This window comes from Schistocerca americana, chromosome 7, assembly GCF_021461395.2.
Source record: "Schistocerca americana isolate TAMUIC-IGC-003095 chromosome 7, iqSchAmer2.1, whole genome shotgun sequence".
Classification (NCBI taxonomy): Eukaryota; Metazoa; Arthropoda; class Insecta; order Orthoptera; family Acrididae; genus Schistocerca; species Schistocerca americana.
In genome coordinates this window covers 548,141,604-548,158,468 of record NC_060125.1, presented here as the reverse complement: position 1 = coordinate 548,158,468, position 16,865 = coordinate 548,141,604, and the positions used below count along the sequence as shown (strand labels likewise).

At 40.1% G+C, this 16,865-nt stretch overlaps 1 protein-coding gene across 2 annotated transcripts in view; it reads right to left on the bottom strand.

Annotated features, from left to right (window-relative positions):
* Window positions 1-16,865, bottom strand: part of LOC124622262 (elongator complex protein 1) — a 159,660-nt gene that overhangs the window by 94,073 nt on the left and 48,722 nt on the right. For both annotated transcript variants that reach the window (XM_047147924.1, XM_047147925.1), the window contains exon 8: window positions 1,446-1,639. In XM_047147924.1, coding sequence (XP_047003880.1) covers window positions 1,446-1,639 — 194 coding nt within the window. The remainder of the gene's footprint in view (window positions 1-1,445; window positions 1,640-16,865) is intronic.

Sequence of the window (16,865 nt, the reverse complement as noted above, 5' to 3'; positions counted from 1 at the left end):
ATAATCGTGGTGCCCCCCCCCCCTTTCTCTCTCTCTCTCTCTCTCTCTCTCTCTCTCTCTCTCTCACTCACTCACTCATTCACTCTCACTCTCTTTGCAATACCAGTGCTTTTTCAGTACCAGTGCTTTCCTTCTCTACCACACATTTTTTTCTGTACCCCGCATTTTTTTCTGTACCTCACATTTTTTTCTGTGCCTAGTCTTTTTATGTATGTGATTCTTCCATCTAGTAGAAGTGTGCAGTGAGTGATGTACCTTCACTCATGATGCATGTGATTTTAGAGACCGTGCATCCACACTGTTTACAGGCCCACTTATAGAGGCTACACTGAGCTTCCCCTTGGCATGCTCTGGTGAACCACCAAAGAAACAGTATTATTTCAGTGATCGCAAAATTTTTCGAACACAATTGTTATGTTGAAACCACAGTCAGTGTTCTCTGATTTTTCTATCACAGTTTTGTAAGTACCATACTGTAAAACAATTAACACTGACTTACCTAACAACATGATGCATCATTGGTGGAGACAGCATTAAAGAGCAGTAATGTATTACTAATTACAAAATAAGATAAAATCTTTCTTTGGGAGTTCTCTCGCCAAAGGCCTACTGTTGGTTATAAACATTAATTTCATTAGAGTCTTGTAATTGATTGCACTCATCTTCAACGTTGAAAAGAATATGATCAATGAATGTTCTTTAGCACATGTTGCATTATAATTCACTAAGTGCAATAAATTACTTACTTGATCTACCTTTTCTTGTTAGTCTACCTAAATTTGGTTGGAATTCCAAGATAAATGACTACATTACTATAATAATAATAAATTATACATTATAATTCCATATAATGCATTACTATTACTCAGAATGAGTTGAAATATAGCTATGTTGAAAGGAATACTATTTTTTATAAATAAATAACTATAACCAAAATTTTAGATCTTTTACTTCTTTTTAATGTAAGAGACAACTACAAGGAAAGCTCACAAATATTTCACACGTTTCATCTCTCTCTCTCTCTCTCTCTCTCTCTCTCTCTCTCTCTCTCTGTCTGTCTGTCTGTGCGCGCGCGCGCGTGCATACTCATCAGGTTTTGATGTATATCTCTGTGAAACTACAATCCCTTCCTTTCCCGCCTTTTATTGTTCACATACACAGCTTCACTTCTCAATATTTAAAATGATACATTGCCAGCTGTTTCACTAACAACTTTCAGCTCTATCATCAGCAACTAAGCTAGTTTTATTTGTGTTATTAAATCCACTATCACTGAGCAGCACTTAATATACATACAAATTACAAATACAAACACTAAATTGCTGAACACCATGAGGTAAACAATAGTGTTAACATCAAATCCAACGTATTAATGTCTATTAATGTCCAATGAGTCGGATATAAAACACAACCACAGAAGATTCATAAATTTTCATGATCCATACCTAATAGGTCAGGCCTTTTGCTCTGGTACGATATCCGCACAGCCTCACACCAACAGTGACCTTGTGTCAGAACAGCAACAGTTTCCTCAGCATCATTCAAGAAATCTTTTAGAACACAGGCAGCATCTGTGTAACGCCGATTTGATACCAAATCTGCAACCATGTTTCGCCAAAAATCTGCTTCCTGGTTCTCCCTACACAAGAAAAGGAAAACTGATTAATAACAGAATCTGCACATACAGCCAGAAACATAAATAAAATTATTTGGAATAATTTTCTGTTCTTTCAAAACACAAGATGTTACACACACACACACACACACACACACACACACACACACACACACACACACACACACTTAAAAAAGGACAGTAGCTTTTTTAATATTCATCTTATCTTAGTCCTACAAGATAAATTATGTTTTACACTGATTAGGAAAAAAATGTTAATTTGTGGATAGATTCTTAATATCACTGCTAAATTAGTAAAAAAGTGTTAATAAGTTAATAGTGAGCTTCCGGATGTTTTGATGAGTTGTTGTTTACATTTTATGTATAATATTTCTATGACCGACCCAGCCATCTTTCTTCATATGATCGCAATTTGCTATTATGTGTACTCCTCACTGGACTCCAACCAAAATGTGAACTATAGCTGGTCTCTCACAATTACCTATAGCCACTATGGCCTTTGATGCTCTTTTGTTTTTAAGAGCTTGCACTGATAGTCCGCGAAATTTCTGGGACAGCGTAATTAAGGACTATATCAAAATAAAGAGATCAGAAAACCAAATAGCAAGGAACAGCCATTTCAATTTAAATAGCACTTGGCACCCAGAACTTAAAATCTTGCCATACATCACATCCATTAGAGTTGTAAAACACAAAGTATTTGCTTTTCACGGAATATCAGTGTAAATTCTGAAAAACAAAAGAGTATAAAAAGTGTAGTGGACATTGGGAATCAAACTCGCCAGTAAATAGCGGCGTGAGATCCACAATATTTCACAATCTGGTTGGAGTCCAGACAGCAAGTACACATAACAGAAAAACTCGCAGTAGCTGAAGAAGATGGCAGGGTCGCCCATCGAAATAATGTGCATAAAGTGGAAACAACAACTCGACATAACATCTGGGAGCAAACTAATACACAATCACGCTGAGAAAACCTGTGAGATCAGAATGTCAATAAGGGTCGCCAGACTCATCTTGATCTGCAAGAGAAGTTTAAAATTATCACTACTCCACCACTGATGGAAGAAGCCCTATAGTAATGGAATCACTCACAAAAGCTTCCAAGTTCCTAACACTGGACTCTGAGCATATGTTTTTAATAGTCAATGCACCATCTCAAACTGGTTCCTTGCTACTTCCATGAAAATCCATTAACAGAAAACCAGATAACAGTTCACAGACACATAAACAAGTGGGCCATCAAAATGAGAACATGCCAAGTTTCCACGAAGACAAATACAATTTATCTAGTTTAGCTATGCCTCACTAACCTAGTAATACATGAGAGTACGAGAGTACACTTCGAGGAAAATGCATCACTGGTCTTGGAGAAAAAGAAAAATGAATCAGGAAGCTGGCTGACTAAATGAGCTTTACCAAAACTTATTGTGACCATGAATTACATTTAACAAGGAAGAAACAACACTGTTTGTTTCCTCATCTGTAGTTCTATTTAAACAGTGTTCTGGTAGCAGTTCAATTTCGCTGAGTGGGAGTACTCCGTAGTGGATTTGTATGCAAAAGTACATTTACAATTCAAGTTAGGTCTAGGTGGTAACACAGTCTAGCTCAGTATGTGATTTCAGTAGATTTCACTCGAGAATACAATTATGTTCAAGTTACATTTAAGCATAGTGTTGGGAACTTAATGGTAGTTGGCACTATCATTATAAGTATTATATCTCATAATAAATTTAGGCACAGGAAAAGATGGAATTGCAGTCAACAGGAATTGCAATTGTCACTAACCAACTGACACTCATCCAAGAGTGGTGCCATGTTTAGTGTGGCTGGAAACTGTTTGTTAGCTGAGGGAACTATTCTGGTAGCAAGGAGGTTCAGAATTTAGTTTTACGGAGGGATAGTATCATAATGGTAGTGGATAGGTTGAGACTATTCTGGCTGTTACTTCATAATTCAGTACAGAAAAAAACCATGGACATAGGCAAAGTGGTATTTCAGATCACTGAACTGTAGGAAGCACTGCACAGCATTATTTTCAATCAGCATTATTTTCAGTTTAAAGAAAACTGGTTTGAGATTCCACACCTGCATGTAACAAGGTATTCCAGCATACAGAGTTTAGCTACAAGCCAATGTCTGAAGTGGTGGCCAGAATCTGGGGAATTCCAAACACAGAAAGGTGGGCTGCTGTTGTATGTGGGTCAGACAGGTGAGGACGCGATGCATAGGAATGATGTAGGGCTCTTACTATCTAAAAGCAGCAAGAAGAGCTTACTGGAGAGCAAACCCGCCTCAGAATGAATAATAACTGCACGCTTTAAAACAAATATGTGATATATCACTGTAATTCAATGCTATGCACCTACTGAAACAGCTAAAGGAGAATTAAAGGATGCATTTTATACAGAGCTTAACGGAGTCCTTAGACAAGCAAATTCTTGGGACATAAAAATTTTAATGGGTGACTTGAAAGCAAAATTTTGTTCATAAAATAAAGGACTTGAACATATGGGTGAGCATGGCATGGGGATCAGAAATGTAAATTGTGAACTGTTAGATATGTGTGCTGAACGTGACCTAGTCACTGGAGGTACATTGTTTCCACATTGTAACTGCCATAAGGTAACTTGGGTTTCTACAGACCACATTACTGAAAATCAAATAGACCACATAGTCATAAGCCACAAGTTTTGGCACTCTCTGTTCGATATCAGAAATAGAAGAGGAGCAGACGTCGGAAGTGACCACCATCTAATTTTGGCAGAATTCAGATAGAAGATAATGGCAAAATAGAACCAAGCTCAATCACAGGAGGAAGAAAATAGATGTGGCAAGGTTAAAGACCAAGAGATCAGAGAAACATTTGCTCTTGAAGTACAAAAACACATTCCAGGTGCTCTCTGAAGAAAACTTTATGGAAGAGGGAATTGAAACAGGTTGGCAAAAAATCAAAGACAGTTATTTAAATGTGGAAGAAAAAATCTTAGGATTTAAGCACATCAAAGGAAGGAATAGATATCCGATGCTACATGGAATGAAATCAGCCACAGGAAAGAACTAAAACTTAAGTTAAATCTTTGTAAGAGAAGAGCAAAGTGCATAAAGAATACACGGAGGCACACAAAAAAGTGAAAATATGGCTATGTTGAGATAAACGGAAATGGATAGATGAGCAAGCAAAGTTGGCAGAAGAGATAGCAAGACAAGAAAATATGAAAGAGCTCTACAATATAGCCAAACGGTTGTCACTGAAGAACTTCAGACGTGAAGGACCAGTTAAGAACAGGGATGGTGTGATACTTACAACCCAACAGGCACAGTTACAGAGATGGAAAGAGCACTTCAAGGAACTGTTAAAATTTTGAAGACAATCAAGAGGATCAGGTAAGAGATGTTCCAGAGGAAGTCGAAGAAGATCACGATATAATTCTGCAGTGCCCCAAAATGGACAAAATTAGGATTGCTTTGAAAACTCTAAATAATGCAAAGGCTCCAGCTCTAGACAACATAGCACCGGAGCTCATAAAAGCTGTTATTGAAAGTACCGTTAAAATGCTCCATCCCTTGCTGAAGCTTATTTGGCTTGAAGGGAAATCTCCAATGGAGTGGAAAAATGATTTGGTGGTAAAGCTCCCAAAAAAGGGAAATTTGTCAGACTGCAACAAGTGGCGTGGTATTACATTGTTGTCAGTGCCCAGTACAGTCCTCACCAGAATTATTTTAAACAGAATTACAGAGTCTCTTGAAAATTGACTGCATAAAGAACAGGCTGGTTTTAAGACATAGCGCAGTTGTGTTGATCTTATTAACACTCTTAGGATCATTTTAGAGCAAAGCAAAGAATTCCAAGCAACCACGTACCTGGCATTCATTGATTTTCAAAAGGCCTTCGATCCTGTGAAACAAAGTGCTCTGGCAGGAGTTTTGGAAGTAGGGTATACCACAGACCATCTTAAACATCATACAATATCTATATGATGGCTACAAATGTTGCGTACTCCAGAAGTGAAATATGACGGAGCCCACAAAAGTAACAACCGGAGTCCAACAGGGTTGCATTTTATCACCAACACTTTTTCTACATGTTCTAGACTCAGTTATGAGAAGAGTCACAGCAGGCAGGAGACGAGGAATTCAATGGGGGATCCATGAATGTCTGGACGATTTGGATTTTGCAGACGATGCAGTTTTACTAGCTCAAAGGCTGACTGATATGCATGCTAAATTAACCTTGATGAAAGACGACGCAGAGACTGCTGGCCTCAAGATAAATATTGGCGAAAAAAGAAAATGAGAGTAAATTTAGGGAACATGGAGGTGCCGCTGTTAATAGGCGAGCAGTGGGTGGAGACCGTCAACTCAGTCCTGTACCTGGGTAGTATAGTGATGGAAAATGGTGCAGCTGGAGATGACGTGAAAAACAGCATTAAAAAGACAAATGCTGTTTTCATAAAATTGTATCTAATACGGAAAAATAGAAGTATCAGGTACAAAACAAAAACCCATATTTTTAGTACAAATGTGAAGGCTGTCCTTCTGTATGCCAGTGAAAGCTGGAAAATGGATGAAGAGATAACATACCAGTTACAAAGCTTCATAAATAGATGTCTCCGATGCATCATGAATATCTGGCGGCCAGAAAAAATATGTAATGAGGAGCTCTGGCAAATAACAAACCAGATGCCTATAGAAGACCAGATACAAGAGAGAAAGTGGGGGTGGTTGGGGCACACATTGAGAAAACCAGCTGGAGCCATCGAGAAAAAAGCATTCGAATGGAATCCCCAGGGAACAAGGAAGAGAGGAAAACCTAGAGGCACATGGAAGAGGACAGTGGAAGGGGAATCAAAAAGGGATGGCAAGACCAGGGCGAAATTGAGGCAAATGGCCAACGACAGTGACAAATGGTTGAGTTCTCCTGGATGCCCTATGACCCCATAGGGGCCAATGGAATTAAGTCAAGTAAGTTGGGGAAAAGAGAACTACCTGTATGAATATCAAGAGCTCAGATGGAAAACCAGTTCAAAGCAAAGACGGGAAAGCTGAACGGTGGAAGGAGCACATAGAGGGTTGGTTCATTGGTTGATTCAGAGGAGGGGATCATACAGCAAGGTCATTGGTCCCATCGGATTTGGGAAGGATGTGGAAGGAAGTCGGCCATGCCCTTTCAAAGGAACCATTCCAGCATTTACATGAAGTAAATTCGGGAAATCGTAGAAAACCTTAATCAGGGTGGACAGACACAGGTTTGAACCATCATCCTCCCGAATGCGAGTCCAGTGGGCTAACCCCTGCGCCACCTCACTCAGTCACATAGAGTGTCCATAAAAGGGCAGTTTTATAAAATGGAAGAGAACATAGGTGACGACGAGATGGAAGATATGATACTGTGAGAAGAATTTGAAAGAGCACTGGAAGAACTAAGTCAAAACAAGGACAAGGACCAGGCAGTAGAAGACATTCCATTAGAACTACTGTGAGCCTTGAGAGAGCAGCCATGACAAAACTCTTCCATCTCATGTGCACGATGTATGAACAGGTGATATATCCTCAGATTTCAAAAAGAATATAATAATTCCAACTCCAAAGAAATCAGGTGCTGACACGTGTGATTATTAACAAACTATCAGTTTAATAACTCATGGTTGCAAAATACTAACATGAATTCTTTACAAATGAATGGAAAAAACTGGTAGAAGCCGACCTCGGGGAAAATCAGTTTGGATATCTACCATTTTGTCATCTGTGCGACAATCTAGAGAAGGAACTACAGTGCAGTCTTCCTCTGTGAAACAGCTTTCGAAAAAGACATTTCGTATTTCGGCCTTCAGTCTGTCATCCTCTGTTTCAGTATCATTTTGGTCACAGAGTGTCTGGACATTTTGGTTTGATCCACCTACCGCTTTGACATAAGACCAACATTTCTTAGGATTTTCTGCCAAGTCAGTACATAGAACTTTACTTTCGAATTCACTGAACGCCTCTCGCATAGCCCTCCTCACACTACATTTCGCTTCTCATAATTTTTTTTTGTCTGCAAGGCTTTGGCTATGTTTATGTTTGCTATGAAGTTCCCTTTGCTTCCGCAACAGTTTTCTAACTCGGTTGTTGTACCACGGTGGCTCTTTTCCATCTCTTACGATCTTGCTTGGCACATACTCATCTAATGCATATTGTACAATGGTTTTGAACTTTGTCCACTGATCCTCAACACTATCTGTACTTGAGACAAAACTTTTGTGTTGAGCCATCAGGTACTCTGTAATCTGCTTTTTGTCACTTTTGCTAAACAGAAAAATCTTCCTACCTCTTTTAATATTTCTATTTACGGCTGAAATCATCGATGTAGTAACCACTTTATGATCGCTTATTCCCTGTTCTGTGTTAACTGTTTCAAATAGTTCGGGTCTGTTTGTCACCAGAAGGTCTAATATGTTATCGTCACGAGTTGGTTCTCTGTTTAACTGCTCAAGGTAATTTTCAGATAAAGCACTTTAAAAAATTTCACTGGGTTATTTGTCCCTGCCACCCGTTATGAATGTTTGAGTCTCCCAGTCTATATCTGGCAAATTAAAATTTCCACCCAGAACTATAACATGGTGGGGAAATCTACTCGAAATATTTTCCAAATTATCCTTCAGGTGCTCAGCCACAACAGCTGCTGAGCCAGAGGGCCTATAGAGACATCCAATTACCATGTCTGAGCCTGCTTTAACTTTGACCTTCACCCAAATTATTACACATTTCGGATCTCCATCAATTTCCTTCAATACTATTGCACTTCTTATTGCTATAAACACGCCTCCCCCTTCACTGTCCAGCCTGTCTCTGCGGTATACATTCCAATCTGAGTTTAGGATTTCATTACTGTTTATGTCTGGTTTCAGCCAACATTCTGTCCCTAGTACTATATGGGCATTGTGACCGTTTATTAATGAGAGCAGTTCTGGGACCCTTCTATAGACGCTCCTGCAGTTTACTATTAGCACATTAATATTGTTATTCCCTGTTGCATTTTGCCTACCTTGCCGCATCTCAGGAGGCGTCTTGTCGGGCCTAGGAAGGGAATTCTCTAACCTAAAAAACCCACATGTGCAGTCCACATGTACTCCGCTACCCTTGTAGCCGCTTCCTGCGTGTAGTGCACGCCTGACCTACTCAGGGGGACCCAGCATTTCTCCACCCGATAGTGGAGGTCGAGAAATTTGCACCTCAGAACTCTGCAGAATCGTCTGAGCCTCTGGTTTAAGCCTTCTACTCGGCTCCATGGAGTCTGAAAGGGACATGGGCGTTCCAGTGTTAAGGCAAATGGGGTTGAGTTGATTGAGAAGTTCAGCCAAGAGGGTATCAACCCCATGGGGATGGTGCTCATTGAAGTCACCAAGCAGCAAAAAGGGGTGTTGGAGTTGACCAATAAGCTGGAGGAAGTCTACCCCCAATGACCGAGGTATGTAAACAGTACAATGAGAAAAGGTGTAAAATGCCATCCCCAGAAGGAAGGCTACAATGGACTGGAAAGAAATGCAAGACATCATAGTGGTCATGAGAATGTTTTCTGGAGGCAGAGGACAAGTGGACGCTGCAATTCTAAGAGAAGTCGTAATTCCTCCTTCTTGTATCTAAGGGTGCAAATGATCCATTGGAGGAGAGTCATGATGAGAAGGGGGGGGGGGCAGGAAAAAATAAAGGGGTGGCACCACGGCAGCTGCTGAGTGCCAGCCTTTGAAGACTCTCAGCTGGAGGGTGCAGAGGCTGGAGGGTCCTGCTCCATGGGATTGATAGAGGCATCGGCATTCTCCCTCTGTTAGTCTGCGGAGTCCAGGGCAGAAAAACGGTTGACACCATGCATTGGCAACACTGAGGTTGGCCGGGTGAGGATATAGACGATGACATCACTGAAGAGGATCTCCAAGTTAGTGAAGGAGAAGACCGTTTGCCTTTGTTTGATTTGTTGGAACATTTGATGTTGGCAGATGATGATTCAGATGTTTGTTGGCTGGAGGGACGTAAAAAGTCTCTGCAGGAGTATTCCTCTGTCCTTTCCAGCCTGCTGGTTGTGTAGCAGGTGATTTCTCCACATGAGGCAAAAATTTTAGTAGCTTGTTGCAAAGCTGGAGGAGGAGGAGGAGTAGGAGGAGGAGTAGGAGACAGTGATACTACCGTGACATTGGGCATGAATTTGTGGTCACACGTCTGCGTGGCCATGTCCTTGATGAAGCACGATGTAGCAAGAAGGGTACTGTAAGTGCCAAATGTAAAACGAAGGGTTTCAGACTAACCAACCACTTACAAGTGAGGCACTTTTTCCTTTACCCAGATCTCCTGAACGACCCACTCATCAAGACACTTTGAACAATCTCGGGAAGAGGCTGCATGGTCACTACTGCAATTGATACTGCAGGGAGGAGGAGGAGGCAGGCATTCACCTCTGTGAGCATCCCTACCACAGGTTACATGTTTGGCCAGGTGTTGACAGGAAATTCGAGTGTGGTTGTAATGATACCACTGATAGCAGCACATTGGGTTCAGAATGTATGGTTGGACTGTGATAACTTCATAGCCTGCTTTGATCTTGGAGGGAAGGACTACTCTATCAAATGTGAGAAAAAGAATTTGTGTGGGCACTAACGAGGCATCTACCTTTTCCACCACCCGATGGACTGCAATTACGTCCTGATCAGAGAGGTCAGTTTGAATTTCTGCCTCAGTCAGACCACTGGGCACCCTAGTAATTAACACCACGCGAAGAATTCAGCAATTGGTGGGCCTCAACATGAGCAGGACTGCCATGGAGGAGTGAAGCTGCAAGCAGTTGTTGTGTTTGAGAATCACAAGTAGTCTCCAAAAGCAAAGACCACTGCATAAACGAGAGCAGGATTTCACAGTGCTGGCAATTGCATCAACACTTTACTATATAATAAACAGATTAACTGTAACAACGGACTGATCGTCTTCAGTATGCGAAAGCACAAGGAATAGAGTTGCAGCCTCATTCCATTTACATTGAGTAGATGTAGACTGAGAATGAGATGTTTGGCTCATTGCGAGAAAATCCCATGACTGCCAGCGTCTCTGATGGTGTGCTCCTTCCAACTGGGAACCCCTCCTCAGAGGGAGCGCACCCACCTTAGGTGATTGTTCACACCTCAGGTCACACCTCCCAAACACCTGACAAAAGGACCAATTGACAATTTGGGAAGGTAACAGCTCAGGCAATTACCTCTCCGTGAGCCTGGCCAGTACTACGGTGTACGTTCGAACACTACATGTCAACAAGGGACTAGGAATTACACATTACCCAGTCAACTGTTATGCGTCGGATACATGGGCAGACCTTCAGGAGTGCACAGTGTCTAACACCGATGCAGGAGGAGGATAGAAGAAGGGAAGCAAAGAAGGCAAACAGGAACGAAAAAAAAGAGTGAAGGGACTGTTCTGATGTATGGCTACTGAAAATACACAACACATTCCTAAAAACATCCCAGACATGTTCCCCAAGGGAGGGGAAAAAGAATAGCAAGAAGATAGACATGCAGCACAGAAAGGAAAAGATGCTGCAAAAGCTGGGGTCCCGTGGTAGCTACACAGGAACTCACCAAAGAATGGTGAGTCCCCAGGGGGGAGGGGGAGGGGGGGGGGGGCAACCATATGTAAATAACACCATGTGAAAAACTCAGCGTACAATGGGCCTCGACAGGAACAGGATAGCTGTGGAGGAGCGAAGCTGTTACCAGTTCTTGGGCTCGAAAATCACAATTGGTCTCCAGAACCAAAGTTCCATTATGTAAGCAAGAGTAGATTTCACAAGGCCTGCAACTGCATCAACACCTTTCTGAATAATAAACGGATTAACTGTAGTAAAAGACTGATCTTCTTCAGTGCGTGATGACCTTCTTCAGTACATGACACTACGAGAACTTAATTGCAACTGGGAGGGTTATTGAGTCTTTAGCCTCATTCTGTTTACATTTAGTAGACATAGACTGTGATGAAGATGACTGGCTCACTGCAAAAAAATTTCCTACGATTGCCAGCATCTCCGATGGCACACTCCTTCTAACTGGAGACCCCTTAGGTGATTGTTCACACTCAAGCCATACCTCCCGAACTCCAGACAGAGGGACCAATCAGCAACTGGGAAGATAACAGCTCAGGCAATCACTCCTCCATGGGTTTGGCCTGTACCGGAGGGTACATGTGAGCCCTACATGCCGACCTAGGGTTGGGAATAATGTGTTACACAGTCACCTGTTACATGTCGAATGCATGGGCCAACCTTCAGAAGTACACCGGGAGGAAGAAGAATCAAAGAGAGACCTCAAATGCCAAAGTGGAGGAAGGGGAAGAGATGGAGAACAAAGAAATACGGAAAAATCAGATGAGGGACTGTTCCAATGCCAGACTACCAAAGCTTTAGACCACATTCCCAAAAATACCCAAGACATGTATCCCTAGAGATGGGAGAAAGAACGGCAGGAGGATAGACATGCAGCATGGTGACAGAAGAGATGCTGCAAAGGCTAGGGCCCCATGATAGCCAAGCACGAACTCACAAAGAGTAGCTGAGCCCCCTGTGGGTTGTTAGGTTGAGAAGGATCAGGCAAAGCAAATGTGGAAGAAAGTGTTGATGTTCTGGAGAAATCTGGATATTGTGTCCTCACCCCAGTCCAGTTCCTGAAGATATCATCAATGAATTTGAACCAGATAAAGGATTTGGGATTCTGGGTGGTTGGGAAGGAATCCTCTTCATGGCCCATGGGAAGGTTGACATAGGATGGGGTCCTTCAGGTGCCCATTGCTGTACCACATATTTTTTCATAAGCGATACCTTCAAAGGAGAAGTTTGAAGATAAGGACATAGTTACACTGTTCAGGAAGGAGGAGGAGATTGTATGTTTGGAGTCAGCCCGGTGTTGGGGAAACTAATGTTCAATTCCAGCAAAGCCATGGGCAAAGGGGATGTTGTTAGTAAAAAGTTATGTTCCCAATGATTAAGGAAAGTCTCAGCAATAATGCCAGACTAGGTAATAGTCCCCATTAACAGTTGTATGATAACATCAGTTCTGTAAGTTCCGTAATTCAACTATTTCTCCTGTAGTCATTTTTTATTTTGTATAAAGTTATTCATAATTATTTATAACGTCTCACAGATAGGCATGTTAATTTATAAATTGACATCATCTAGGGATGCAAAGATGTAATCAGCTGGCATAACTATATCATTAACTTCATCTGCAAACTCATATGTATTTCGTGAACTACACTGCTCATAAAATGTTCATAGCATTTTTAATCTTTGTGCTAGCATGGCATTTTATGCCTTTTACACACCCATTGGTCTACACTTTTAATATTTTAATTTAAAAAATTTTTACTCCATACCTACTTTATCCTTTCCCAATCCCTCTCATTCCATGTTATAATTTTACTATTTTATGCCTTTTACAGTTTACACACCCACTGTTTTACACTTTTAATATTTTAATGAGAATGTTTATATCATCATACTTTTTAAAATTTTATTGTAAGAGTTTCTTGTTAAACTCTTGACATTCCTGCTTTCTTTCCCCTCTCCCTATCACCCACACTTCATACCCCCCCCCCCCCTTCCCTCCCCCTCTTCCTCTCTCCCCTACCTCAACCTGATACCAATTTAAAACACGTAGAACACAGACCACAGTTACAAAATACAGTACTCTGATATGAGGCTCCAACACAGACACAAAGGGTTGCTGACACAACCATGTAAGTAAATTCAACATTCATTTACAATGATTTTCTATTTACTGTAAAAAATAAACAATACATCCTTAGTTTTGCTTTGTTTTAGACCTGAAGATGACCCAGAGAAATCAAAACATACTAAAAATGTGAACTGAGACTGAAGAATAAATGACTTACTGTAAAAAATAAACAATACATCCTCAGTTTTGCTTTGTTTTAGACCTGAAGATGACCCAGAGAAATCAAAACATACTAAAAATGTGAACTGAGACTGAAGAATAAATGACGATTGATTGAAAAATGAAATCATTCTATGTGACGGTTTCAGTTTAGATGTACGATTTGACAAAGTTCGATGTTATCCAGTTACTGATTGATGCATATGTTTACAGACAATATTTATTAATTGTTCAGCTAATTCAATCTTTAGAAGGTGAAACCTCTTTAACCTAAAGCCAACAAATACAATTTCAGTCACTGTTTCCATGTTGTCCTCTGCCAGAGGAAATCTACAACCTTTTTTTTTTTTTTTTTTTTTTTTTTGTTACCCTTTTCACTACGTCCTGAATGTCTGTTTGGTTTCACTTATTTTCCAATCTTTCTTAGTGAGACCTGAAACCTAAGTGTGACCTTTCCATAGCTCTCCGAGCTATTAAAAGGCTTTCTTTAGAAAAATACATTTGAAATCCAAGTTGCACAGCCATGTGTTAGTAAGAGAAGAACACACTGTTCAAAAACAACCATTTTTAATTTTGCTATCATACTAGATTTAAAAACAGTTGTGTTTCCTCCATAACCCTTCCAGCCTAACATGATTCAGATGGAAATTTTGTGTTTTAAGTTTCCTTGGTTATCAGTTAGCAATCCCATATAAACATATGCATTAGCATTTTTAGATAGTTGTTCAATATTATTTGTCTTTCAGTGACCCATTTGTTGTGGGCAGTATTTTCTTTGCACATATTTATCTCAGGCCCACTTTTATAGATGATTACAATTTTATTATATTGTTGGGTAGGATTACTATATTATCTGCAAATATCAAGTTAGTGAGTCTTTTCCCATTTATTCTCACTTCCAGATAATTTTGGATGTAGCCGTCTCAAGGACTCCTATAAATATTAGTTTGATGCATAAGTTCGTAGTGTTTTTGTATTGCATGTTGGTGTTCCAGTTGCTACAGTTTATTTATCAATTTCCATTTTTTATTTGTAGTTCATTGTTGCTATTTGAGTTTACATAGTGTCATTTGGAGATGGTGAGTGAGCTGTGGATGTTACAAAATGGAGTGCCAAGTGGAGAAATTGGAACATTTCCGACATATTCTTCTGTTCCGAGTTCAGTAGAGGGCTGGAAGTAGCAGAGGCAGCCGAAACGTGTGTCATGTATGGGGATAATGCCAATAGACAGAACACAGCAAGCAAGCGGTTCTCTCTCTTTGAGGAATGTTGTCTTGACATTAATTACTCTCCATATACAGGAAGACCTTTGGGGTTTGATGAAGATCATTTCAATGCTTTAATTTACAGTGATCCATGTCAGTGTACTCACGAACTGGCAAATGTGATGAACTGTGATCATTCCACAGTCGTGTGACATTTGCATGAAATGGGGAAGGTTCAAAAATCACATGTATAGGTACTGCATGCTCTAAGCCAAAATCACAAAAATCTGTGGGTGGCCATATGTGCATCTCTGCTTGCTCATTAACAACAATGACCATTCCTACCCTATATCATTACTGGTGATGAGAAATGGTATCTTTATGCAACCATAAGGAAAAGAAAGGAATGCCTGAGCCCAAGCAAAACAGCAACTCCCTGTACAAAGACCTGCACGCCTCCACAAAAGATAATGTTATGCATCTGGTGGAACACTGATGGTAGGGTGCACTACAAATTGCTTTTCCAAGGTGTAGCCATCACTTCTGACATTTACTGTCAACACCTGAGACCTCTTGCAGGTGTAATTGTATTAGTGCCACTTAAAGTTCACGTCACGACCAGATGTATTGAAAATTTCCTCACCCAGTAGATAGTGCGCAGTGTTCCCGACCTACCTTGCTTTGCTTATTCAATATTGTCTTCCCGGTAGCTGCGTCCATCTCACCTAAATCACACTGAAATTAAGAAGCCAGGATCCTAGATTTCCAAAATCAAAAGTCAAGACTGTATTCATTGTTGAACATTTATGACAACCACAGTGCGATTTATTTGTTGTCACACACACACACACACACACACACACACACACACAATATTCATGTGACCAGGCCTCTTACACTTAATCGTCACATTAGGTAGGTCAAAAACTTCCAGTCTTTAACAATGTTCACAATTACACTATTTTGGTACCGACCGGAAAAATTAACCGACTTGCCGCACTTTTGCTTCATGAGAATCTGACCGAGAACTAACTGAGAACTGGACCAGCTCGGACCTTATATACGTAGACGGGTGCTTGAATATTTGACTATTTCTGTTAATATATTATAGTTTATAATTTCCCAGGGTTAAAATGATCCTTTCTAATTGGTTTTGAAGTTAACTATTTGGCTTTATTACTTAAATAACATGAGTGAGCTGTATCAATTTAAATACGCGGAACTAACTTATGCATCTGCAGTGGGAATTCCCAACTTATCATGCCAGCCATCTTGAACAATAATTTTTACTTATTCAAATTTACTTAATTCTTAATTACTGCACTTACAAAGTTGAGACTGGAGTCATTTTACGTAGAAAAATAAAGGTAGCAAAAGTATCAAAACAGGTCTCGGAATTATTTAGTAGTTTGGTCACAATTGGCACTGAAAGTCATACAGGCTACAGATTTCAAGTCTTAATATCTATTTAACTAATAGACTTTAGGTTAATTTAAACACTTTGCTGGAATCAGTAAAATTTAGGCTTTCTTTTGGATAAAGTCTTATAGCTGAATTCGATCTATTAGCTCACTCGAATTTTACTTAATATGTATTGCACAATATACGTCATTGCTCATAACTTTCAATAGGACGCATTTCCAATAAAACTAATTAGCTCATTACTTTCACAATAGACATTACAATGTACTGAAATCATAGATTTTACTAGGGGAATTTTATTTAAACTATTTCTGAATTCTGTACTATGAGGCTGAAGGCCACAGAATCTGTAGTCGGAATCTGAGTAGTGAAAATGAAAAAAATAAATAAATAAAAGTTCATTGCTTAACTAAGTTACTGAAGGAGTGTAAAACCAAAACAGGATAGCAGTGGGCAACCCTGCTTCGTTACACACAGACAGAAGAGTGCATGAAGTAATGCTACTCCATGACAACGCCCGCCTGCATTCTCCAAGACTGCCAAAAAACACTATACAATCAAACAATGGAAAATTCAGAATGGAATGTAACAATAACACGAAAAGGAAAGTTGCCACTCACCATATAGCAGAGATGCTAAGTAACAGATAGGCACAAGAAAAAGACTGTCACAAATAAAGCTTTTGGCCTGTAA